Source organism: Hypanus sabinus, chromosome 21 (assembly GCF_030144855.1).
Source record: "Hypanus sabinus isolate sHypSab1 chromosome 21, sHypSab1.hap1, whole genome shotgun sequence".
Classification (NCBI taxonomy): Eukaryota; Metazoa; Chordata; class Chondrichthyes; order Myliobatiformes; family Dasyatidae; genus Hypanus; species Hypanus sabinus.
Genome location: NC_082726.1, coordinates 58,425,419 through 58,449,982, shown reverse-complemented (window position 1 = coordinate 58,449,982; position 24,564 = coordinate 58,425,419). Strand labels below are relative to the sequence as shown.

General features: G+C 37.9%; 1 protein-coding gene across 2 annotated transcripts in view; it reads left to right on the top strand.

Moving 5' to 3' along the window:
* The window catches only part of scaper (S-phase cyclin A-associated protein in the ER), a 325,667-nt gene that overhangs the window by 160,923 nt on the left and 140,180 nt on the right, over positions 1–24,564 (top strand). For both annotated transcript variants that reach the window (XM_059946644.1, XM_059946645.1), the window contains exon 23: positions 1,427–1,553. In XM_059946644.1, coding sequence (XP_059802627.1) covers positions 1,427–1,553 — 127 coding nt within the window. The remainder of the gene's footprint in view (positions 1–1,426; positions 1,554–24,564) is intronic.

The following is a 24,564-nucleotide window of genomic DNA, read 5'->3' as shown; positions in this document are numbered from 1 at the left end:
ATATCCAGGCTACTATGCACTTCTAAGGAACTGTTGCCTTGATATCAGACTTGACAACTGAAATAAAATGAGTATTTATGTCCTTCTTAGGCAGGCCCTCAGCATCAGTTTTGTGTTGGGTAATGAGGCCACTATAGGATCTGTAGACTGTGCTCCAATGGAGTCAGGTATTGCATATCAGAAAGGAGGGCAGGTAGCATGCTCCTTTATGCTGGGCTTGTGTGTTCCTTATACATAGACTGAAGGTTGTTATTGCCCCACAAATACTGCTCTTCCATGTAGAGCTGCCATGACAAGGAATAAATGAGCGTGGATCTTACAGATGTTCAAAGAGGCTTTGAGAATATCCTTCTTTTATTTTTCCTCTGTCATCTGTAAATTTCTTTCCAAGTAGGAGCTTGAGGGGTTATCTTTTTTAGAATTCTATGCCATGTATGTAAAATTGGAAAAACAAATGGCCTAGCCAAAGGAGCCAGCTGAGTGTAATTGGGCGTTCAGTGCTAAGGATGTTGACTGGAGAGGACATTGATATTGGTTTGCTATCCTATGAAGTTACTTAAACTTGTTTTAGAGAAGTCATTGGTGGTACTTCTTAAGTGCTTTGTACTGCCTACTGTAGGTAGAAGCACACAAGAGTACAAGGAATGTTATGCCAGATTTGACATCCTTTCATTATTTTTCTCAGAGCGCCAAAGTCCATGCTAATGCATTGAAGGCGCAGTGGATTTCAATGTGTGTCTTCATTAGGATGTGGCTTTTAGAGATATGAGAAAAAGTCTACACTTTATTGCAGGCCAGTGTTTTATAATGCAAGCAGATTGATATTGGAGGTTCTGGAATGGAGGTGGTGTAGAATGAAATATTTCTTATTTATACTGTAGAGTCTTTCTGATGCACTGATGAAAGCTGTCTTTCACTAAGTAATTCTATCTTTGTCTTTGCACGTGCTTAGTGTAAGACTCATTCCTTTGTATGCTTTGGTGAATGAGCTGATGATAACTTGATGTTGGGCATCTGAAATGTGAATTTTCATGAAAGCGAGTTGTCTGGATTTTACAGTTTGTTGCCTAAAGTTAAATTAAATTTGGTTCTGGAGTGGAGGTGGTGTAGATTGAATTATTTCTCATTTATTCTGTAGATCTTTTTGACAAATTGATGTAAGCTTCAAGTAATTCTGCCATTGCTATATGGACTGTCAAATGCATAATTCTAATTTAACGCTACATGTTTACCTTGTGAATTGAACTGGTAAAGTACTCAGTTGTATAATGTTATTTTATTAAGACAGTAAATGTGATATTGTTTCGCGTTGCTAGCATTTTAACAACAAAGGAACGATAAATTAACATTTATTTTCATTAATAAATTCTCTTTCTTGGATAATCAAGGGTATAATTTAATCAGACATTTTATTCTTTGCATGCAGACTGCAGAGATTGGTGAAAGATCTTCTGAAGCAGCAGCAAGGACAGGATAGTGGGTCATGGGCAAACAACAAGGTATCATCTCTTGACAGAACACTAGGAGAAATCAACCGTATTCTGGAAAAGCAGGTACTTGTTACTTCATTTTGATTTGTGAATTGATATAAATAGATGCTTGGTGACTTCTCCATACAGGTTTCATTCTCAAGGTCATTTATCACTGGAGTGAGATTTTGTGCAGGGCAATTTCCAAGATATTTCAACAATATGATTTTCAGGGCAACATTAACTCCTTTTTAGGAAAAAGAGCAGAATGATTGGCCCTTTATACAAGTTTTTAAAAGGTAGGTGGAGAGGCATACTTCAAATAAAATCAAAGTGTTCAAAGTTAGGGTTCTGTATCAGAGAGACTAGGACCGCTTGCATCTTTTGTTTCACAAAATCCTGGTTAAACCCTTCTGTACCAGTTGCAGCGATTCATACTCATATTGATGGGTTCACTATACACCGTCAGGAGAGGACCATCGAGTTTCTCAAAAGCAGAGGTGGAGGTGTATGCCTCATGATCAACTCCTCTTGGTGCACAAATGTATCAGTGTTGTCCTAATTCTGCTCACCAGACCTGGAATATCTCGCAATTAAAGTGCTTTCCGTTTTACCAGCTGCAGGAGATTTCTGTGATTATTTTGGCAGCGGTGTACATTCCACCTCAGGCTGATATCAAATAGGCTGTAGATGATCTGAGCAATGGGATCAACATGCATGAAACAGCACATTCTGACACCCTCACCATCATTTTGGGGGATTTTAACCAGCTTCATAAAAAAATCACTAAATAATTACATTCAATAAATCACTTGTACTATCAGAGGAAACAACACACTTCAAGAATGCCTACCATGCTAGTCCATACCCACACTTCCAAAAGTCTGATCACCTGGCTGTACTTCTACTCCCTGAGTGTAGGCAGAGACTGAAGACTGCAGGACCAGTAGGGAGGGCGAAGAAAGTATGGACTGCTTTGAATCAGTAGACTGGACTGTATTCAGGGAATCATCTTTGAATCCAGATGAGTATGCCACAGTTGTTACTGGCTTCATTGAAATATGTGTGGTGACTGTGTGCCTACGGAAGCTTACTGTAAATTCCAAAACCAAAAGTAGCGGATGAACCAGGAGGTTCATCATCTGCCAAGGGCTAGATCTGTGGCATTTATGTCTGGTGACCCAGGATTGTACAAGAAAACCAGGTATGACTTGCAGAGGGCTCTTTCAAGAGCGAAGAAACAATTGCAAGCAAGGTTGGAGGTGACATCAGATGCACATTAACTCTGGCGGGGTTTACAGAGCATTCCTTCTTACAAAGTGAAATCCAATAACATGAAAGGTAGTGATGTTTCACTACCCAATGAGTTCAATGCCTTCTGTGCCCGCTTTGAAAGGGAGAATACCGTGACCCTGTGATCTCTGTCTTGGAGGCTGATGTCAGGCTGTCATTAAGGATGCTACCATCACAAGATGCTAGGCCCTGATGGAATACCTGGAAAGACTCTGAAAACTTGTGTCAACCAACTGCAGGGAGTATTCAATGATATTTTCAACCTCTCACTAGAACAGTCAGAAGCTCTCACCTGCTTCAAAAAGGCAATAATTATACCAGTGCCTAAGAAGAGCTTCCCCTCTGCCATACGATTCCTAAAAGGACATTGAACCCATAAACACTATCTCACTTTTAAAAAATATATATATTATTTTTTGTTTTTACATTATTTTAATCTGTTTAATATGCATATATGCTTACTGTAATTTATTATTTTTTCTTTCTATATATTGTATTGTATTCCTCTATCCTATATGTATTGCATTATACTGCTGCTGCTAAGTTAGCGAATTTCACAACACGTGGTGTGGTGTTTAAAAAAAAGCTGATTCCAATTCATAATGTCCATACACTCAGCTTCATCTCCCACTATGCTTTATTTTTACTGTAATTCAATAAACATTCCATTGCATAATATTCACACATGAATATGTACACTGTTGTCAATAATGTTATGTAATTTACTTATTGTTTCAAATTCAAAATATTGCACTCATCCATAATTCTCTTGTCAGTTATGTACCATCAAAATGTACTGTGGTTACTTGCCAAGGCTACTGCAACAGCATCTTCCAAACCTATCATCTCTACCACCAAAAATGGCAAGGATGGCAGTCTCATGAACATTTGCTTGATCTCTTTCATGCCACATACTATTTTGCTTTGAAAATGTATGTCATGGTGGCTGAGTCAAAATCCTGGAACTCCCTACCCTACATCACTATGGGACCACCTTCATCCGTAAACCTGCAATAATTAACACCACCTTCACAAAAGCAGTAGGATGTGCAGTAAATTTTAGAATTGTCAGTCACAGCTAGATCTCAAAGAAAAACTGAATAGGAAAACAAGTCTTTCATTCAATATTCTGTTCAGAGTTCATGGTTCTTTTGACCAATCTTCTGGATATCAATTTCCACCTTCTATTCCTTTGCCACCGTACCTCTACCTCCACCAATCTCCCAATCTACTCAATGCTATACCAACTTTTTAGTTGCAAATGTTTGAAATTGTGTTCCAAATATCTCCAATCCTTCATAAATAGAGCCTTTGAGAAAGCAACTTTTGGCTATCCTTTGGAAACCCTTTGTTCTTAACATGTTGTTCACTTTCCTTGTAATAATTCATTAAATGTAATAGGACCTTATGTCAAAAAAAGGTGTTTGATAAATGTAATTTGTTGCTCCTGCTTCCATGGTGTTCTAGTTATCTTTCTCTGACTGGTTTGAAGCAGTTAAAGAACCTTCTTACAGGTACATTTCAGGGATGGCTGTTAAGCTGTTAAGATTGTGATAGTATGTGACATTCAATTAATGAACATGATTACCATTTGATTATTTTCCTTCACATTAGGATACTCTTCAAAGATGTTAACAATCGTGGTTTACTTTTTAGAAGCAATATTTTTGCCACCATGTAGCACACACTGCCTCTCAGTTAACTTAGTTATTCCATAGTATCTAGTTTCTCTAAACAGTCAAATTAGAGGTCCTGGTCAATTTTCAGCTGCAGGTCAGAAGAAAATGGTATGAAATGATTGGTTTCCTTGTTTCAATATATTTAAATGTTTAAACAATCTAAAACATGATAAAGTTGTGATAAATTCAAGACTTTTAAAAATATTCTTTTGTTTGAATATCTTGTGGTGTGTCTTCACAATATCTGTAAATTGCTGATAGTCTTTAAAATTTCTCCTTTATTTTATGTTGAGCACAATAGTAAAACCGAATTATAATTAAAAGTCCTCTACTGTGTGTTGAAATTGCACTAGTGACCCAATGTTGATAATATTACAGAGAGTGATTCTTAAGCGAGACAGTGATTGAATTTGTAGATTTTGGTAAAGGAAGAATAAGGGAATGTTTGTACTAGACTCCCATCTCAAATGTTACTTATATTTTTAAAATTCTGATTATTGTAGATAATATTTTAATAATAGTAAATTTAATATTGCAATTCACGAAAAGCAGCCTGACATCTGATGGGAGAATACAGAAATCCATTATTAAGTATGTGATAAAGGATATTTGAAGATGCAGTACATGATTAGATAGAATCAACCGGCTTTCATGAAAGGGAACTTGATTTGGAAAAGTTAATTTCTGATTTTGAAGTTGAAACTGGTAAGTGGATGAAAGGATCCTGTAGATGTATTGTATATGGATTTTCCAAAGGAACTTGTTAATGTACTAAAGAGTTGTTACACAGATAAGGCTCACGGAGGAGTGACGCAATACCGTAGCAACTTGAGTTCCGTTCTGCCACTTTCTGTAAGGAATTTTACATTCCACTCATGACCACTTGGTTTCTCCCACCTTCCAAAGATGTATGGGTTTGTCAGTAACATGGGTGTAATAGCGTATATCGAGTTTTTTGGGTTGTTTCTCAATAAAGTAAAAACTAAATTTAAAAAATGGTGGGTAGAGGATTAGTTAATGGATGGAAAGCAGGTAGGCAATAGAACCATAGAATATTACAGTACAGAAACAGGCCTTTTGGCCCTTTTTGGCTGTGCTGAACTATTTTTCTGCCTAGTCCCATGACCCACACCTGGACCATATCCCTCCATATCCCTCTCATCCATGTACCTGTGCAAGTTTTTCTTAAATGTTAAAAGTGAGCCTGCATTCACCACTTCAACTGGCAGCTCATTCCACATTCCCACTACTCTCTGTGTGAAGAAGCTCAATCTTCATAAACCATAATGTTGCTTCATAAGCCATAATGTCAGTTATCAAAGGAATTATTGCTTGGGCAACACACACAAAATGCTGGAGGCAGCATCTAGGAAAGAGTACAGTCAGTGTTTCGGGCCCCTCAGTTACTTGCCAATAATAAAAAACTAACTTAGATTAAGGTTCTGTCTATAATCTATCCTTACTGATGATAAAGAACTAAATGGGGAAGGAAAATTTGAGAAAGGCATAAAGAGGTTGGGTAAGGGTTGGAGACCGATTCAATGAATGAGCAAGAAGAGGACAAATAGAGTGAGCTTGGAAGGAATTTCACTCAACAGCAAGTAATGAATTTTTAGAATTCTGTGTCCTAAAGAGCTGTATTCCAGAAGTTGAGTTTTAAAAGGCTCTAAACAATGGACTCCAAGAAAGCTAGGAAGAGTAGAGGGAGAGAGTAGAGTTCAGCAGAAAATGGAACCCAAAAGGTGTTGTATTCTTTTGCTGTTTTATTTGTATTGGCTGATGCAGAACAAATGGAGGTAGCCATCTGAAGTTGAGATTTTGTTCAGAAATAATTATCAATTTATAGACAATTCTGGTGCCTGACCACAAATTCCACACGCAGACTGGGAGACCGTCCGCTGAACACCTAAGCTCTGTCCGCCAGAGAAAGCAGGATCTCCCAGTGGCCACACATTTTAATTCCACGTCCCATTCCCATTTTGATATGTCCATCCATGGCCTCTTCTGTCAAGATGAAGCCACACTCAAGTTGGAGTAACAACTCCTTATATTCCATCTGGGTGGCCTCCATCCTGATGGCATGAACATTGATTTCTCTAACTTCCGTAAATGCCCCTCTTCCCCTTCTTACCCCATCCCTTATTTATTTATTTCCCCCCTTCCCCCTACTTTTTTTTTCTCTCTCTCTGCCCATCACTCTTTGCCTGTTCTCCATTTCCTTCTGGTGCTCCCCTCTCCCTTTCTCCCTAGGCATCCAGTCCCATGATCCTTTCCCTTCTCCAGCTCTGTATGTATCACTTTTGCCAATCACCTTTCCAGCTCTTAGCTTCACCCCACCCCCTCCTGCCTTCTCCTATCATTTCAAATCTCCACCTCCCCCTCCTACTTTCAAATCTCTTACTATCTTTTCTTTCGGTTAGTCCTGACGAAGGGTCTCAGCCTGAAACATCGACTGTACTTCTTCCTATAGATGCTGCCTGGCCTGCTGCATTCCACCAGCATTTTATGTGTGTTGCGGAAGCTGAATGCTGTGTTAGCAGTAGTGAAAAAAGGAAGAGGAGATGCTTTAAAATATGAACACGACAGAAGTGATGCTGTAGAGCATTTAATGCCAGAGGCAGATACAATTGAACAAATCCTTGGAAGACTTTGAAGGTGCTATTGAGGTTTAAATTTAATTACGCTGGGTGACAAGAACCAACTGAACGTCAGTGGTTGCAGAGGAAATGGCAAAACTTGAATGACTACATTGTTAAAAGTTGTGGTCAGTGAATAGTTGGAGAATATGTGGTTAGTTGAAGGAATGTTGAAATTCCTCAGCATAGAGATGCCAAAAGCATGAAATGAGGTTAGAGTAGAGGTGAAGAATTAGTAGAAATGGGTAGTGTTAGATAGTACAATTCAGTAAGTCAAACAGAATGTCAGGGTTTAATTGTGAGATTATAGCCAATGAGTGTGATGAAATCAATGACAGGAGTAAAATTTAAAGCAAGATCTGATGCTGTTAAATTTTCCCAGAGTTCAGTTAAAGGAAGCAACCTGAAATTGTGTTGTTTAATGCTTTTTTATAACTGAGGTGACCACATTCCCAAATTGCACAGTTTGCTTTGATGTACGAGCAACACCATATAATCTGACCTGATAATTTCTTTTGCTTTGAAAACAAACAAAACTCCACTACTTGACATCATCTTCAATCACCAACTGTTTCTTCTCCATGCAAGCAGCAGTGGTTAATTTTGTTTGAAAGATTAGCATTTTCAAACCATCAGCCAATAATTCCCTTGCTAACTTATGAACCCAGGCACATCTTACATGTCAATGAGCCTGGGATAGAATCCTGATAGTGTCAATCATTGACTGATGGGCGGTAACAGACTCTCTTAATTGAATTTCCCTGGAGAGGGTTAAAAAAAATCTAGAGATGGAGAGGGTGGAGCATTTCAGAAACTGCTTTCTATCAAAGCTGTCAAATTGTGTGAGAGCTTGTTACACAGATGTACATTTACTAATGACTTGCTGGTTTCAGGATATCTGCTGCAGTGAGAGCAAAATAGATGGCATCTCCCATTCACTAATGTTTCTGCATTTAAAAAGGTTTAATATCACCGGCATATGTAGTGAAACTTGTAAACTTAGTGGCAGCAGTACAATGCAATACATGATAAATATAGAAAAAAAATGAAGTACAGTAAGTATATATGTATATTAAATAGTTAAATTAAATAAGTAGTGCAAAAACAGAAATAAAAAGTAGTGAGGTAGTGTTCATGGGTTCAATGTCTATTTTGATGGCTGAAGAAGCGGGGGGAAAAAGCTGTTTCTGAATCGCTGAGCGTGTGCCTTCAGGCTTCTGCATCTCCTTCCTGATGGTAACAATGAGAATAGGGCATGTCCTGGGTGATGGGGCTCCTTAATGATGGATGCACCTTTTTGAGACATCGCTCCTTGAAAGTGTCTTGGATATTACAGAGGCAGTACTAATTTTACAACTCTCTGCAGCTTACTTTAATCCTGTGCAGTAGCCACCCCCCCACCCCATATCAGACAGAAATGCAGCCAGTTAGAATGCTCTCCACGGTACATCTGCAGAAATCTTCGAGGAGGCAGCGAGTGGGAATAAAAGGGGCCTTTTCTGGTTGGCTGACAGTGACTAAAGGTGTTCTTCAGGGATCATTATTGGGACTGCTACTTTTCACATTGTTTGTCAATGATTTGGATAATGGAGTTGATAGCTTTGTGGCAAAGTTTGCAGATGATACAAAGGTTGGTGGAGAAATGGGTGCGATTGCAACAGGACTTAGACAAATTGGAAGAATGGGCAAAAATGTGGCAGATGGAATGCAGTGTTGGAAAATGAATGATAATGCATTTTGATGAAAGGAACAATAGTGCAGACTATTATCTAAATGGGGAGAAGGTGCATAGGAACTTAGAAATTCTCGTGCAAGACTCCCAGAATGTTAACTTACAGGTTGAGTCTGTGGTAAAGAAGCCAAATGCAATGTTGGCATTTATTTCAAAGGGAATTTCGAGATTCAGGGGAGAAAATTTAGGACGGAGATGAGGAGAAACTGTTTTTCCCAAGGAGTGGTGAATCTGTGGAATTCTCTGCCTGGGGAAGCAGTTGAGGCTTCTTCACTAAATATATTTAAGATACAGTTAGATAGGTTTTTACATAGTAAGGGAATTAAGGGTCATGGGGAAAAGGCAGGTAGATAGAGCTGAGTTTACGGACAGATCAGCCATGATCTTATTGAAGGGCCGGATGGCCTACTCCTGCTCCTGTTTCTTATGTCCTTACGTTCTTACGAATATAATATTAAAAACAATGCTGAGCCTTTTGAAGACACTAGTCAGGCTGTACTGGAGTATTATAAACAGTTTTGGGCCCCAAATCTCAAAAAGGATGTGTTGTCATTGGAGAGTCCAGAGGAGGATCACGAGTATGATTCTGGGGTTGAAGCGGTTAACATATGACGAACATTTGGCAGCTTGGGCCTGTACTCACTGGAATTCAGAACAACGTGTGGGGATCTCATTGAAACCTACCGAATGTAGAAAGGACCAGATAGGGTGGATGTGGTGAGGATGTTTCCTGTGATTGGGGGGAGGGTATCCAGAACTAGAGGGCACAGCCTTAAAATTGAGGAGAAACATTTTAGAACAGAGGTAAGGAGGATTTTCTTTTAGTCAGAGAGTCGTGAATCTGCTGTGCCACAGACTGTGGTGGAAGCCAAGTCCGTGCATATATTTAAGGCAGAAGTTGATCTTTTCCAGATTAGAAGGCATTAAGGGATATGGTGAAAAGGCAGGTGTATGGGGTTGAGTGGGATCCAGGATCAGCCATGATGGAATGGCAGAGCAGACTTGATGGACTGAATGGCCTAATTTTGCTCCTATGTTTTATGGTCTTAAGACAAACCAAATCTCCTCAGACTCCTAATGAAATATAGGTACTGTCTTGCCTTCTTTTTTTTTTAATACATTTTCTACATCGCTACAGATAAAAAAAACCCAGATCAAAATGAAGAATATTAATACAGTGCAAAAATAAACATACAATAATAATATAATACAAAAGAAGATCATTGAGAAAGCACCCAAATTGAAGACATATAAAATTAGTATCCTCCCCAAGCCCCGCAACAAAAAGAACTCCAGACCAACCACAATACAATATAGAGAGTATAAATCAGGACATTCAAACCCTCAAAACTGTAAATACACTTAGCAACAGAAGAAATTAATGCCTACTACCAAAAAAAAAGGAGCTGAAAGCAAGGGACCGAAAAAAAAACCTTAGTTAAGAGGAAGGTTATGAAAGTACTCAATAAAAGGTCCCCAGAACTTATGGAACTTTGTATCCGAATTAAGAACTGAATAATTAATTTTTTCAAGGTCTAAGCAGGACATAATATCATTAAGCCATTGAGCATGCGTGGGCGGGGCAACATCTCTCCATCTAAGGAGGATTAAACGTCTAGCCAGGAGAGAAGCAAAAGATAATATTCGACACTTAGTCAAACTCAGACGTAAATCTGTCTCACTCAAAAAACCGAACAAAGCAATTAAAGGGTTAGGTTCTAGGTGGTGATTCAGAATATAAGATAACGTTATGGAGACATCTTTACAAAATTTCTCCAAGCTAGGACAAAACCAGTACATATGAATGAGAGGCCTCGCCCCTTTTGCATTTATCACAGAGAGGACTAATGTTAGGGTAAAATCGAGATAGTTTAGATTTAGACATATGGGCTCTATGAACAATCTTAAACTGTAAAAGGCAATGGCGAGCACAAAGAGAGGTTGAATTAACTGATTTGAGAATCGAGTCCCAAGTCTCATCAGATAAGGAGATATTTAAATCATGCTCCCAAGCCATTCTAATTTTATCCACGGGGCACACCGTAAGGATGCTAATTTATCACAAATAAATGATATTAAACCTTTACCTAGTGGATTAATAGAAAGAAATAAATCCATAACATTTTTCTCAGGCATTTCAGCGAAGTTAGGAATTAAAGGATTAATAAAGTGTCTAATTTGGAGATATCTAAAAAAATGAGCATTGGGCAGATTGAACTTAGCAGAGAGCTGTTGAAAAGATGCGAAGCGATTATCAATAAAAAGATCTTCAAAATGTCTAATGCCCTTCCTATACCAATCATGGAATGCTGAATCATACGTAGTAGGTAAAAAAAGGTGATAGGGCTAGAAAAGGAAAAACCATGGAAACCATAAAATCTAAACTGAGCCCATATACGCAAAGTGTGTCTAACAAGGGGATTAACAATTAATCTGGACAAACTACTAGGGAGTACAGAGCCAAGAAGTGCAGAGATAGATAAATCTTTAGTGGAACTCAACTCCATTGCCACCCAATTAGGGCACTCGGGTTGGCCATGGGAAAAAGACCAAAAGGTAGCACAACGTATATTGGCCGCCCAATAATATAAACGAAAGTTAGGTAAAGCCATGCCACCCTCTTTTTTAGATTTTTGGAGATAAACTTTATTAATTCTAGAGTGCTTATTCTTCCACAGATATGACAAAATAATAGAGTCTAAGGAATCAAAAAAAGATTTAGGAATAAAAATTGGGATTGATTGAAATAAATATAAAAGTTTAGGGAGAACATACATTTTAACAACATTAATACGACCTACCAAAGACATAGAGGTGACCATTGTAACAGACTCTGTTTTATAGTATATGAAAGATTGGCAAAATTTTCACGAAAGAGATCTTTAAACTTCCTTGTGACTGTAATCCCAAGATAAGTAAATTGATTATGAACTACTTTAAAAGGGAGATCACGAAATGTTAATTCTGGTGCTTCTTTATTAATTGGGAAAAGTTCGCTCTTATGTAAATTAAGTTTAGAGCCAGAGAACTGGCTAAACTGATCAAGAAATGAAAACATTGGAGGTAAGGATGTAGACAGATTTGAAAGAAAAAGTAATAAATCATCAGCATAAAGAGAAACTTTATGCTCAACACCCCCTCTCCAAATCCCGGTCAATTCAGGACAATTTCGGAATGCTATCGCCAAAGGTTCTATAGCCAAATCAAAGAGAAAGGGATTTAAAGGGCATCCCTGACGGGTGCCACGTTTGAGGTTAAATAACTGGGATTTCTGAAAATTAGTCAAAACAGAGGCAGTAGGACACAAATACAGCAATTTGATTCAAGAGATAAAACTTTGACCGAAGTCAAATTTTTCTAAAACTGCAAAAAGGTAGTTCCACTCTATACGATCAAATGCTTTCTCCGCATCGAGGGAAATAACACATTCAGGAATCCCAGTTGGAGGTGAATATAAAATGTTAAATAAACGCCGAATGTTAAAAAAAGGAAGACAGTTTTGTAATAAAACCAGTTTGATCATCAGAAATAATAGAGGGAATACTAGTTTCTAATCTATAAGCCAAAACTTTGGCCAAGATTTGAACATCAACATTAAGCAAAGAAATCGGCCTATACGAGGAACACTCTGTTGGGTCTTTACCCTTTTTTAATAAAAGAATAATAGATGCTTCATTAAAAGAGGGTGGCAATTTACCGTAATTAAACGAGTCAGATAATACTGAGAATAACTGAGGAGAAAGAAGTGAAGAGAATGACTTATAAAATTCTACGGGGAACCCATCAGGTCTAGGAGATTTCCCTGAAGACAATGCAGAAATTGCAAAAGATATTTCTTCTGATGATATAGGTGCATTAAGTTTGGCTTTAAAATCAGATGAAAGCGAAGGAATATTCAGATTATTTAAAAAATGATCAACAGAGATATTGTCATTCAAAGATTCAGAGGAATAAAGTCGAGAATGGAAATTTTTAAATTGGTCATTGATTTCTAAGTGATCCAATGTAAAGTCTCCATTCTCCTTCCAGATCTTTGTAATATGTTGTTTGGCTTTGGAACGTCTCAGCTGATTGGCTATAAATTTACCAGATTTGTCACCATGAATATCAAAGCGACTCTTACTTTCAAGAAGTTGGCGTTCGACAGGTTGAGTAGACAGAAGATTAAATTTAGTTTGCAGTTCTACACGCTTCTTGTATAATTCAGGATTCTTAGTTTGAGCATACAGTTGATCCAATTCTTTAATCTGATTAATGAGGTCTAATCAATCTGCACAGGACTTTCTATTAAGATTTGCTGTATAGGAGATTATTTGACCCCTCAAATATGCTCTCATGGCATCCCAGACAATCTGGGATGACATTTCAGATGATGTATTGGTGTTAAAATAAAATGTTATCTGATCCTTAATAAATTTTAGAAAATCATCATCCGATAATAAAGTCAAGTCAAAACGCCAGTGTTTATTCCTGTGAGGGAGACCAGGAAAATTTAAAGACAAAGTAATTGGGGCATGGTCAGAAATCAGTATACTCTGATAGTCACAAGAATAGACAAATGGAATAAGTTGATTATTGAGTAAAAAGTAGTCAATTCTGGTAAAGGTATGGTGAACATGTGAAAAAAAAAGAATAGTCTCTCTCAGTAGGATGAAGGAAACGCCATATATCAGACAGAAAAATTAGAGAGAAAAGAGTGAATAGCTAAGGCAGATTTAGTAGGTAGTCTAGTAACAGAAGACGATCGATCCAAATGAGGATCTAACCAACAATTGAAATCGCCACCCAGTATAAGAGAGTATGAGTTTAAATCTGGTAGTGAGGAGAAAAAAACGTTCAAAAAAATTAACATCATCAAAATTGGGAGCATACAGGTTTGCTAGTACAACTTTAGTATTGTATAATTTACCAGAAACAATAATAAAACGGCCATTTGTATCAGATATCTTATTATGGAATTCAAAAGGAATATTTGAATTAGTAAGGATGGAGACCCCCCCTAGCTTTGGCAGCAAAGGATGAATGAAAATGCTGACCCGCCCACTTTGACAGAAGCCGAGAACTATCAAAGCTACGAATATGAGTTTCTTGAAGGAAAGCAATGTCAGCTTTGAGTTGTTTAATATGCGAGAAGACCTTCCTTCTTTTAACAGGATGATTCAATCCCTTTACATTCCAGCTCACAAATTTAAGTGAATTAACCATTATCAATTGTTAGTGCATAGAAGGTAGCAGGCATATAAAAAATCAAGCAGTACAATAACAGTCTGGGAGCAAAAATGTAAACATAGATCCGTAGAATCAAAACAGAGACATGTCCTGAATAACAAAGGAAAACAAAAGAAACAGTGAGTAGTGTTGGAACTGGAGAATCCACCCCCCCTCGCAACCCAAAATTAGACGGCTACCTAAAAAAGCAGCTAGCTCTACCAAAAAAATTAACCCAAGTATGACTTCCAGTTCTGTGTCGTTAACAAAAGTTCCGTATAAATAATACAGCAAATAATAACTAATTTATGCACTAGAAAACAGAATTACAAATAGGGACAACTTCAACAGAAGTATAAAACTTAATACAAAGAAAATCAGAAGAAAACTAAAACTAACCTACCCACAAAAAATTATAAAAGATTAAAAGAAAAAAAAAGGAGGGAGAAAAGGGGGAAATTATAAAATTCAAAGAGAGCCCTTATCAACCATTTACAGAAAAAAGAGCAAAACTTAAATTATGAATGAACCAACAGGGAGGCCTTCAATAAAAACTCCAAACCTCCAAAACAAGTTAAAGACAATTGTAGTTCTCTGTAGATGAGGTTATACAAAAATAAAATAGATTACACAGGTAAAATCTAAAAGTTCGCAGGGAAACATTAAACTTAAATTATCTATTTAGAAAAAACGCACCAAGTCCAGGGAGAGATTGACTACAGCCCTTAGAGTTTCAATAGATAATAACTGAATTATTCAAGTAAAGTCCGAGTTCGGAAAAAATTGTTTTACTTTGAGAAGTACTCATCAACCATTTTAGAAGGTCAGGTCGGTTCCGAAGAAGACGAGGTGGCTGGAAGACTTCCAACAAACGCCTCAGCCTCCTTCACTGATTTAAACCACTTATAATCTCCAGTAGTAAGCGTAATTCGAAGATCGGCTGGATTTTGGAGAAAGGGTCTGAATCCTCGATCAAAAAGCACTTTCATTACACCTTTAAACTCAGCACGCATCTTCAGAACCTGGGGGGCAAAATCCTCCACAAAACGAATGACCGTATTTTGAAAAGCAAAAGTACCTCTGCGGCGTGCCTCCATCATCAAACGGTTTTTCACCTGGTATTGATGAAAGCATAAAATAATCGGCCGTGGGCGGGAACCCAGAATTGCTCAAGGAACATAGACCCTGCGAGCTCTTACAAGCTCAGGTGGAGTCGGAAGAAATTCTTTCCCGAAAATCTCAGAGAAACTTGGGAAAAAATTCAACGGGAGAGCCCTTTTCGGTGGCCTCTGGCAAACCGGGAATTCGTAGGTTGCAACGTCTGCTCCGATTATCAAGATCCACCATTTTGGAAAAAAGTTTACTATTCTTCTCTAGGTTGGAGCAGAGAGTCTCAAGATATCGAACACGGCATTTTAAATCTTCAGAAGTACGTCAATGCGAGATAAATGTTCAGCATGTTCATCCACTCTAGCATTAATCTGATCCAATTTGACATTCAGCTGGTTGAAAGAAGTTCTAAATTCAGTTCTAAAATCCATTAAAGTATCTTGTCGATGTTGTTCCAGAACAGCGAGAATGTCAGCCGGCAAAGCCGTAGAAGTTTCCTTTTTCCCGGTTTTAGTACTTTTGGTAGCCATTATAAGATAGATGTGTTCGCAGGCAGGTAAAAGAGAACTAATAAAATACCTAACTAAGATTTAAGAAGGGAGACATATAGTGCAAAGGTAAGAAGAATAACGGAGCAAAAGTTCGGAGCAACTAAACAATCGCCATCTTACCGGAAGTCCTGTCTTGCCTTCTTTATAGCTGCATCAATATGTTGAGACTAGGTTAGGTCCTTGGAGATCTTGACACCCTGGAACTTGAAATTAGTTACTCTCTCCACTTCTGGACCCTCTAGGAGGATTGGTTATGTTCCCTCATCTTACACTTTCTAAAGTCTGCAATAAGCTCTTTGGTCTTACTGATGTTGAGTACAAGGTTGTAGCTATTAATGGTGAATCAACAAAATAACTCATCAGAATATGAGGTTACAGTCAGATCTCTAATTTTTTTTTCCAATTTGTACCCGTCTTGCTGACCTTTACCACCCTTTACAACAGTCACTCATTCACAGTCAGTATCATCAGCTACACCCAGGGATGGATGAAGTGAAGCCAGCAGTGTTATGGTCCTATTTCTCCCCATTTATTATCATCACCACACCCCCGCTGCACACCTCCATGATCATAAAGGATATATATTTTTAACTGCATTTAATAAATGCCTTTCCAAAAACAATCCAACTTAAGTTCCTGTGTAAGCCCATTGCCATACCCTTCTTGCCTCTTTTATCACTGTCATCATATCATCTCTACTCATTGCACATACTGGATGCTGTTCCATTACTGGTTGACTGGTCCTTTTCTTTATCTTCAAAGTTACTTAGGTCTTGGTCTATCCTCTTGTTCTCGGTGATTTCTGTTAGCTGTTCACCGCTTTAAGTTCCTCTGAAACGAACTTGTAATTTGTTCTTTGCACAACCATCAGTGTCTTCGCCATTTCTCATTGTGTCTTGATCAATGGAACTCTCACCTACTGTCTCCAGTTCTCTGGCTGCTTTTGAAAGCTTTGTTAACATTCTCTTTGACCATGTTTTTTTCACACACAAAGCCGCCTCATGCCTGTGTTTGTTTACTATAGGTGAAAAGATATCAAAATTGAAAATATCGTAATGACATTAAGCCACTGTTGTTTCTTTACCTAAAATTACTAAAATTTCCTATAATTATTAAGCTTTGTTACACATTAAAATAACTATGATAGTTTAATTCACAGTTGGATAAGGTCTTTGCCTCATTGTGTCCTTAAGGCATTTGACCTGGATGAGGAAGTAGAAGGGTGGATTAATAAGTTTGCACAAAAGTTGGGGGTGTTGTGGATAGTCTGGAGGGTTGTCAAAAGTTACAGCGGGGCATCGATAGGATGCAGAACCGGGCTGAGAAGTGGCAGATGGAGTTCAATCCAAATAAGTGTGAAGTGGTTCATTTCAGTAGTTCAAATTTGAAGATAGAATATAATATTAATGGACTCTTAGCAGTGTGGAGGATCAGCAGGAACTTGGCGTCCATGTCCATAGGAAACTCAAAGCTGCTGTGCACTTCGACAGTGTTGTTAGGAAGGTGTATGGTGTGATGGCCTTCAATTGTGGGATTGAGTTCAAGAGCCGTAAGGTAATGTTACATCTATATAAGTCCTTAGTTAGACTCCACTTGGAGTACTGTGTTCAGTTCTAGTCACCTCATTACAGGAAAGATGTAGAGAGAGTGCAAAGGGAGATTTACAAAGGTGTTGCCTAGATTGGAGAGCATGCCTTATGAGAATAGGTTGAGTGATTTTGGCCTTTCCTCCTTGGAGCAACGGAGGATGAGAGGTGACCGGATAGAGGTATATAAAATGATGAGAAGCATTGATAGTGTGGATAGACATAGGCTTTTTCCAAAGGCTGAAATGACTAACACGAGGGGTCATAGTTATAAGGTGTTTGGAAGTAGGTACAAGTGGATGCTAGAAGTAAGTTTTTCCACACACAGAGTGGTATATGCATGGAATACTCTGCCAGTACAGGTGGCAGAGGCAGATACAATAAGGTCTTTTAAGAGACTCTTAGATAGATACACGGAGCTTTGCAAATAGAGGGCTATATGCCAGGGAAATTCTAGGCAGCTTCTAGAGTAGGTTACATGGTTGGCACAGTATTGTGGGCCGAAGGGCTTATAATATGCTGTAGATTTTCTATGTTCAATGAGATCATTAAGGTAAGGCTGTTGTGAAAATTTGAGGACAAGGATGTAACAATGTATAATGTGACACTCTTAGAAAAGTGGAGGAAAAGAATTTGCAGAAATGAAGAGGAGAAAAGAACTTTGCACTCCTAAATGCTCTCTAAAATTAAATTCTTTGAGTAAGCAGAAGATACTGGGCAAGATATGTATCTTGTGCCATTTATTGTAAAACATTTGTGTTTATGCATTGTAGGTTTGTAAATACTAATGAGGTACGTACCTTGATTTCCTCCACCATTTTGACTCTATGATGAATGGAAACTGGACTAATTTAGTATGGAAAAGGTGCCACTGATTTCAATCACTGCTACAAATTTCCTCTCCAAGATGGCAGCAGTTGTATGGAGGGAACATTCAATAACTTGCTAATTAACATTAACTTTGTTATAACTCTAAGCAAATTTACTTCATGTGGAGGAAAATTGAAAGTTAACAAAATTCATGGCATATGCCTCTTGGAAATATTAAATCTATTTCTGATTCTGTCTTTTTCTGCCCTTGTATTGTATAAGGATGGTATCAAATTTCTCCCCCTTAACTGTGGTTGTCCCCAGCTTTTCTTCTCTATCCACAAACATTTTATAATTGAATAATTGTTTTAAGGAGAGCTGTAGAACTACCACCCCACAGTGGAAAGTGATGGAATGCCAGAGCATTATGTTATCTTGTCCAACTTTGAAATGTAGTAACTATTTTAATCTTGAACATTATGAGTGTCTGAATAATTTAATTAAAAATAACAACAGATTCAAGTAGAAAAGGAAAAGGACTTGATTTAATAATCGGGTTTTTACAAACTCAGGAAAGCTGAAACATCCTTTGAATGTTATCATTTTATAGAGAATAAGGTGGGAGCCAATTTGAAAGCAGCAAGATCACACATTATGGAGACTATGACCAGATAATTTTGCATTGTACTTGTACCTCACTCAGCTTGATCTCCTCAAGTGGCATTGATTGAAGTTAAAAAAAGACAACTATTTGAAAACAAACTAGTAATATTTGGACTTGCTTTGATTGTGAGGAATATTTTCTGCATTTTTTAAGATTTAACTTGTATCTCTAAATATATTTTAACACTTTAAATCCCTTGAACATAGTTACAAAGCTTATGATTATAATGTATGAAGAAGGCTTTGTCCTGAGAGCAATGATACTTTCCAATATTTTAGTTATTTTCTTACATCAAATAACAATCTTTGCACATCTTTAATTAGTCAGCCCAAGTTAAGTCTTAAACAAACGTATTATACAGAAATTAAACACAAATTGTTGGAAGCATTCAGCAGTTTAGGCAGCATTCATGGAAAGAGACACAGGTTGGAGATTTTAAACTAAAACTGAGTGAGGGAAAACAAATGCAGAAGAAGTGAGGAAAATATGGGTAGGACAAAGAGAATATCTCTGATAAAGCAAATATCAGGCTATACTGTTAGAATGTAGAACAGTACACCACAGGAACAAGCCCTTCAGCCAATGATGTTATGCCAAACTTATTAGACTATTAATTAAATTCTGAACTAAACCAATCCCTTCTGCCGGATTATGTTCAGAGCACCCCTTCCCTCATTGCATACTTGTTGTTATATAAGAGCTTCTTAAAAGCCTCAGTCAAAGTGCCTCCACTACCACCCCCAGAAGTACATTCCACCCTCTGATTTTCTTACTTGAGGGAAACATACACTGGAAAAAGGATCTGTCTAGTCCAGTGGTATTTATACCCTCATAGTTTGTCCCTCCTGATTTGGTTGTATATTGAATTTGGAGGCTGTGCAGAGAGGGTTCACCATGTTGATTCCAAAGGTGTGGAGTTTAGCCTCTGAGAGAGATTGAGTCACCTGGGACTATACTCACTGGAATACAGAAGAGTGAAATCTTACACCTTTCATCATTTTGTATATTTCTATAAATAAAATAGATGGAAGGAGCTTGTTTCTACTGTTAGGTTAGACTAGAACTAGGGGACAATGTTCAAGATTCAGGGAGTAAATTTAGGAAAGAAATACGGAAAATCTGCCTTTCCCAGAGAGAAGTGAATCTGTTGAATTTTCTACCCAGGGAAGCAGTAGAGGCTACGTCATTAAAAACATTTAAAACACAATTAGATAAATTTTTGCACAGTAGGGGATTTAAGAGTTTTGGGGAAAAGACATGTAGGTGGAGTTGAATCCATGGCCAAGACAGCCATGATCTGTTGAATAGTGGAGTAAGCTCAATGGGCCAGATGGCTGATTCTTGCTGCTATTTCTTATGTTCTTAAGTCCTTAAAGCTGCAATATGTTCACATGTGAGATGAGCGCTATGTCCCAAATTACTTTTGTCCTCATTAGAATAATACAAGACGCCATCGACTGACACAGTTTTGGGTCAATAAAAGTTTAAGATGTGAACTGATTGGTGTCCCTCACTCATCCATATTGTAACATCAATAATAATAATCCAAAAATATTGTCTGTCAGACTTTTGTGGGAAAAAAATCTTAAATGATAAGAAAGCTCCTTCAGTTTCTATGCGTAAATGTGGAATGAATTAATGTAATGCTAAATTTATAACAATTTATTGTATTTATAAAATTAAATTTTGATAAATATAAATGACTAATAATAAATTGGCACATTTTGAATCAGAATCAGATTTATTATCAGCAACATGTGTCATGAAATTTGTTAATTTAGGAGCAGCAGTTCAATGTAATACATAATATAGAAGAAAAAATAAATTACAGTATATGTACATTGAATAGATTAAAAATTGTGCAAAAACAAATAATATATATTTAAAAAGTGAGGTAGTGTTCATGGGATCAATGTCTGTTTAGTAATAGTAAGGCAGAGGGGAAGAAGCTGTTCCTGAATTGCTGATTGTGTGCCTTCAAGCTTCTGTACCTCCTACCTGATTGAAACAATGAGAAAAGAGCATGCCCTTGGTGCTTGGAATCCTTAATAATGGACACTGCCTTTCAGAGACACCATTTCTTGAAAATGTCCTGGGTACTTTGTAGGCTAGTACCCAAGATGGAGGCAATTAAATTTACAACCCTCTGCAGCTGCTTTCGGTCTTGTGCAGTAGCCCCCTCCCCCTCATACCAGACAGTGATGCAGCCTGTCAGAATGCTCTCCATGGTACATCTATAAGAAGTTTTTGATTGTTTTTGTTAACATACCAAATCTCTTCAAACTCCTAATAAAGTATAGTTGCTGTCTTGCCTTCTTTATAGCTGCATTGATATGTTGGGACCAGGTTAGGTCCTCAGAGATTTTGATACCCAGGAACTTAAACTGCTCAGTCTCTCCACTTCTGATCCCTCTATGAGGATTGATATGCGTTCCTTCATCTTACCCTTCCAGAAGTCCACAATCAGCTCTTCAGTCTTACGGACATTGAGTGCAATGTTGTAGCTGTGATGCCACTCCACTGGTTGGTATATCTTGCTCCTGTACACCCTCTTGTCTCCATATGTGATTCTACCAATAGTGGTTGTATAATCAGCAAATTTATAGATGGTATTTGAGCTACAGTATTTTGATTTTGTCTTATCAGATTTCTGCCTGGCTACCAACTAAATTTATTTTTTAAAATTTCTTTAACGGAACTATCCGAAGATAATTGTCAACCTCTGATCATAAATTTTGAAAGAAGGTGCCGATAACCAGACAATCTGATGTTATTTTGACATCCTTCAGATGACTATTCACTGCGTCTCTTCTGGCAGGTTTATTTCCAATTGCATTCACCCCCAGCCCATCATTTGCATTTACCCTTAACTTGTCAGTCAGTAATGATTGATTTCATGGATAGAAGTAAATTTTCAGCAGGCATTCAATGACTTCCGGTTTACAGTTTTCTTGTTATAGTTTGTGATTAAAAGTTATCCATCCACCAGTTTGTCCATCCTATTGGGGCAGTCTTTCATTGATTTTATTTTCTTTCCTTTATTTACTGTGAATGCCTTCAAGAAAATGGATCTCAGTGTTGTATATGGTGACAAATATGCACTTTGATAATAAATTTACTTTGAGCTTGCAGTGTTTTGCATATAAATAATAGCTTGCCACTTTTATTAATTTAATGTACAAAATTTCATTAAGTGTTTATGAAATCATGGCTCTCAGGGAATAAGTACCTAACTGACTGATACCACTGTCATATAACTGGACATGGCTTTGAAAAATAACAGCTTTAAAAAAAGTTGGAATTCGGAAATAAAATCTTACCGGTTAATGCGTTTTTCAGAGTCTAATGAAACAAGTTTACAAAAGGATTAGATATTTGTAGCAACTCATAATAAAGAAATTTTTAAGTAAAGGTTAAAAAAAAGTTCAGCTTTGGTCTGTTTTGACAACGTTTCTTTGGTGAAATATTAAGTGTATTAAATGGTATTTCAGACAACTTGTCTGTGAATACCTGATACTTCTAATGAATACATCCCTTGAAGCGGGGGAGGTATACAATGAACATCTAAAACTGGATTTTAAAAATATAAAAATGCTTAATAAGCACCAAACAGAGGTTAACAGAGGATGCAGAAGCAAATTGTCATTTGGAGTAGCAGAAATTGTTATATCTATGAAGTAATTTTGGAGCTCTTCTATTTCACTTTTCTGCTATTTTCAATTAACTCTCTACTGCTTTGAATGAAGGAAGAGTGGGGTTTTCAGGTTCACAATATATGTTCTGCTGTTACTTTGAATCTGTAATGCAGTGAATTGATTCTGCTCAGATATCAAACATTAGCAGATTACATTACTGCTGGGTGTTTACATTTTGTGTTGATAAAGTCTGTACAACTGTGTGGCGTATTAATAGCAAACACTTTATTGTTTGTTTATGGGTTATCTTTCTTCTTAGGTTCTTTGGTGTTGAGATTGACTTGCTTCCACAGTACAATCCTGACGTTTGGAGATCATCAAAGAGCTCTGTGTGGGATCCTCAGAACTTGCTCCATTTATGGCATGTATTCCTTGAAGGAGCAGATGCCTCGGTTGTTTTGAACGTTATGTGCTCCTTCAGTTGTTTGAATGTGGCTTCCACTACATCATTTGTAGAGGCTTGAGCTGCTCACTTCCTTTCTGGATGGACGTTAACTATTATAATGTGTAACTTCTGTCTTCTTTTGAGGTTCAAGAGATCGACATGGCAAAACTCAAAGTCCATGGAGCTTTTTCTGATGGTTCTCTACCAGCTTGAGAAATCCTGTGTCAGGGATTTCTATGACTAGGTGAAAGGGTTCCATATTTTTCATGGGGACGTTTCAGGTATCCCTCTGTTAGTTTCACTCTGTTGTGGAGCATAGAGTGCTTGCTTTGCAAATCTCATCAAGCATTCATATGATGTGGCCTGTCAATCAATGCTGGTTAAATGGGATTCTCGTGTAAATGCTAGGAATGTTGGCACGGGAAAGAATGCTGACATTGATTTGCATATCTCTCCACTGGATCCAGAAAATTTTGTGGAAGCAGTTTAACTTCTCATGTGTCTTCAGGTATTTGTTTAAACTATGTGTGCATTTATGGATGTGTAATTAAATGCTATTCTTCAAAAACAGTTGAGCTTAATATTTTAAGTATGGTGGATTCCGGTTAATGGGCACAGCTGTTTATTTGGGACAATTCTTAAAGAACAAAAACTAATCAAAAAATAGTTGTGATTCTCTTCATTTATTTGGGATTATATGCCACATAATTGGGTCAGGAGACTGTTGCCAAAGTTTTGTGATTGCAGTAGATTAGCAGAGGCCCAAACATTCATACATTTCAATGAAGGAATCAACTATGACTTGGAGTTCAGCCTCTCTTCTGAATGGTAGCATGCACAAGCATTACCTGAGTTCTTAAAACATTGATGATTGAGCTTGAGGTAATCGTAGAACAGCTTCCCATTCATTGTTTAAATTAACTCCGCTGCTATGGATAGATTTTTAGAATAAAGGAGATTGAGAAGATGGTTGATGAGTCAACTCGTTTATGCTTGGCCCCAATCACTTAAGATTAAGTGTGTGGTGGACCTGTAGGTTCTCATTTTTTCTTCGGTTGTCCATCAAAATCCGATGACGACGTCTACTCCTTTAACGGTGAGATATTTGATGACTATACAGTCCTATCCTGCACCCACGAGCTCTATTGCGGATGGGACATGTATATGTGGTTGTGGTGGTAGTGATGGCAACCATGGCTGCATTTCTCCTGGCTCCCTTCTGTCTTCTGGTTCTTTCCATCTCCAGAATACAAATCCCGTCCCTACACAGCTGTCGCCAAGTGATACAGTCAGCAGCAACATTCTCCAGGTCCTCGAGTCTGATCTTGCACTTCCTCAAAGCATTCTTCATCTGATCATTATAGCACTTCTTCGGCCCTCCAGCTACCATGATGTAGCTGGCTGTATAACACTCTGCGGGATTGTGGTGAACTACATAGACCTGTCTGGACACCCCCCCCGCTGACTGCTCCTGTGGCTCCTCCCACTGACCGTGGCTCCTCCCACAGACCCCGCTATAAAGGCGATTGGGGCCTGAGCCCTGCCTTCAGTCTCCAGGATTTAACATGGTGATCAATTGCTGCTTGTTCTTTCTTCCAGTCAATAAAAGCCTGTATCTCGCCTCACATCTCAGAGAGTTATTAATGGTACATCAGGGATAACCAACATGGGGGCATCCTTATCACCTGCCCCAGCCACTGCAGCTGACGCTGGGTGATCATGGCCTCAATACTTCTGCAGTTAGTC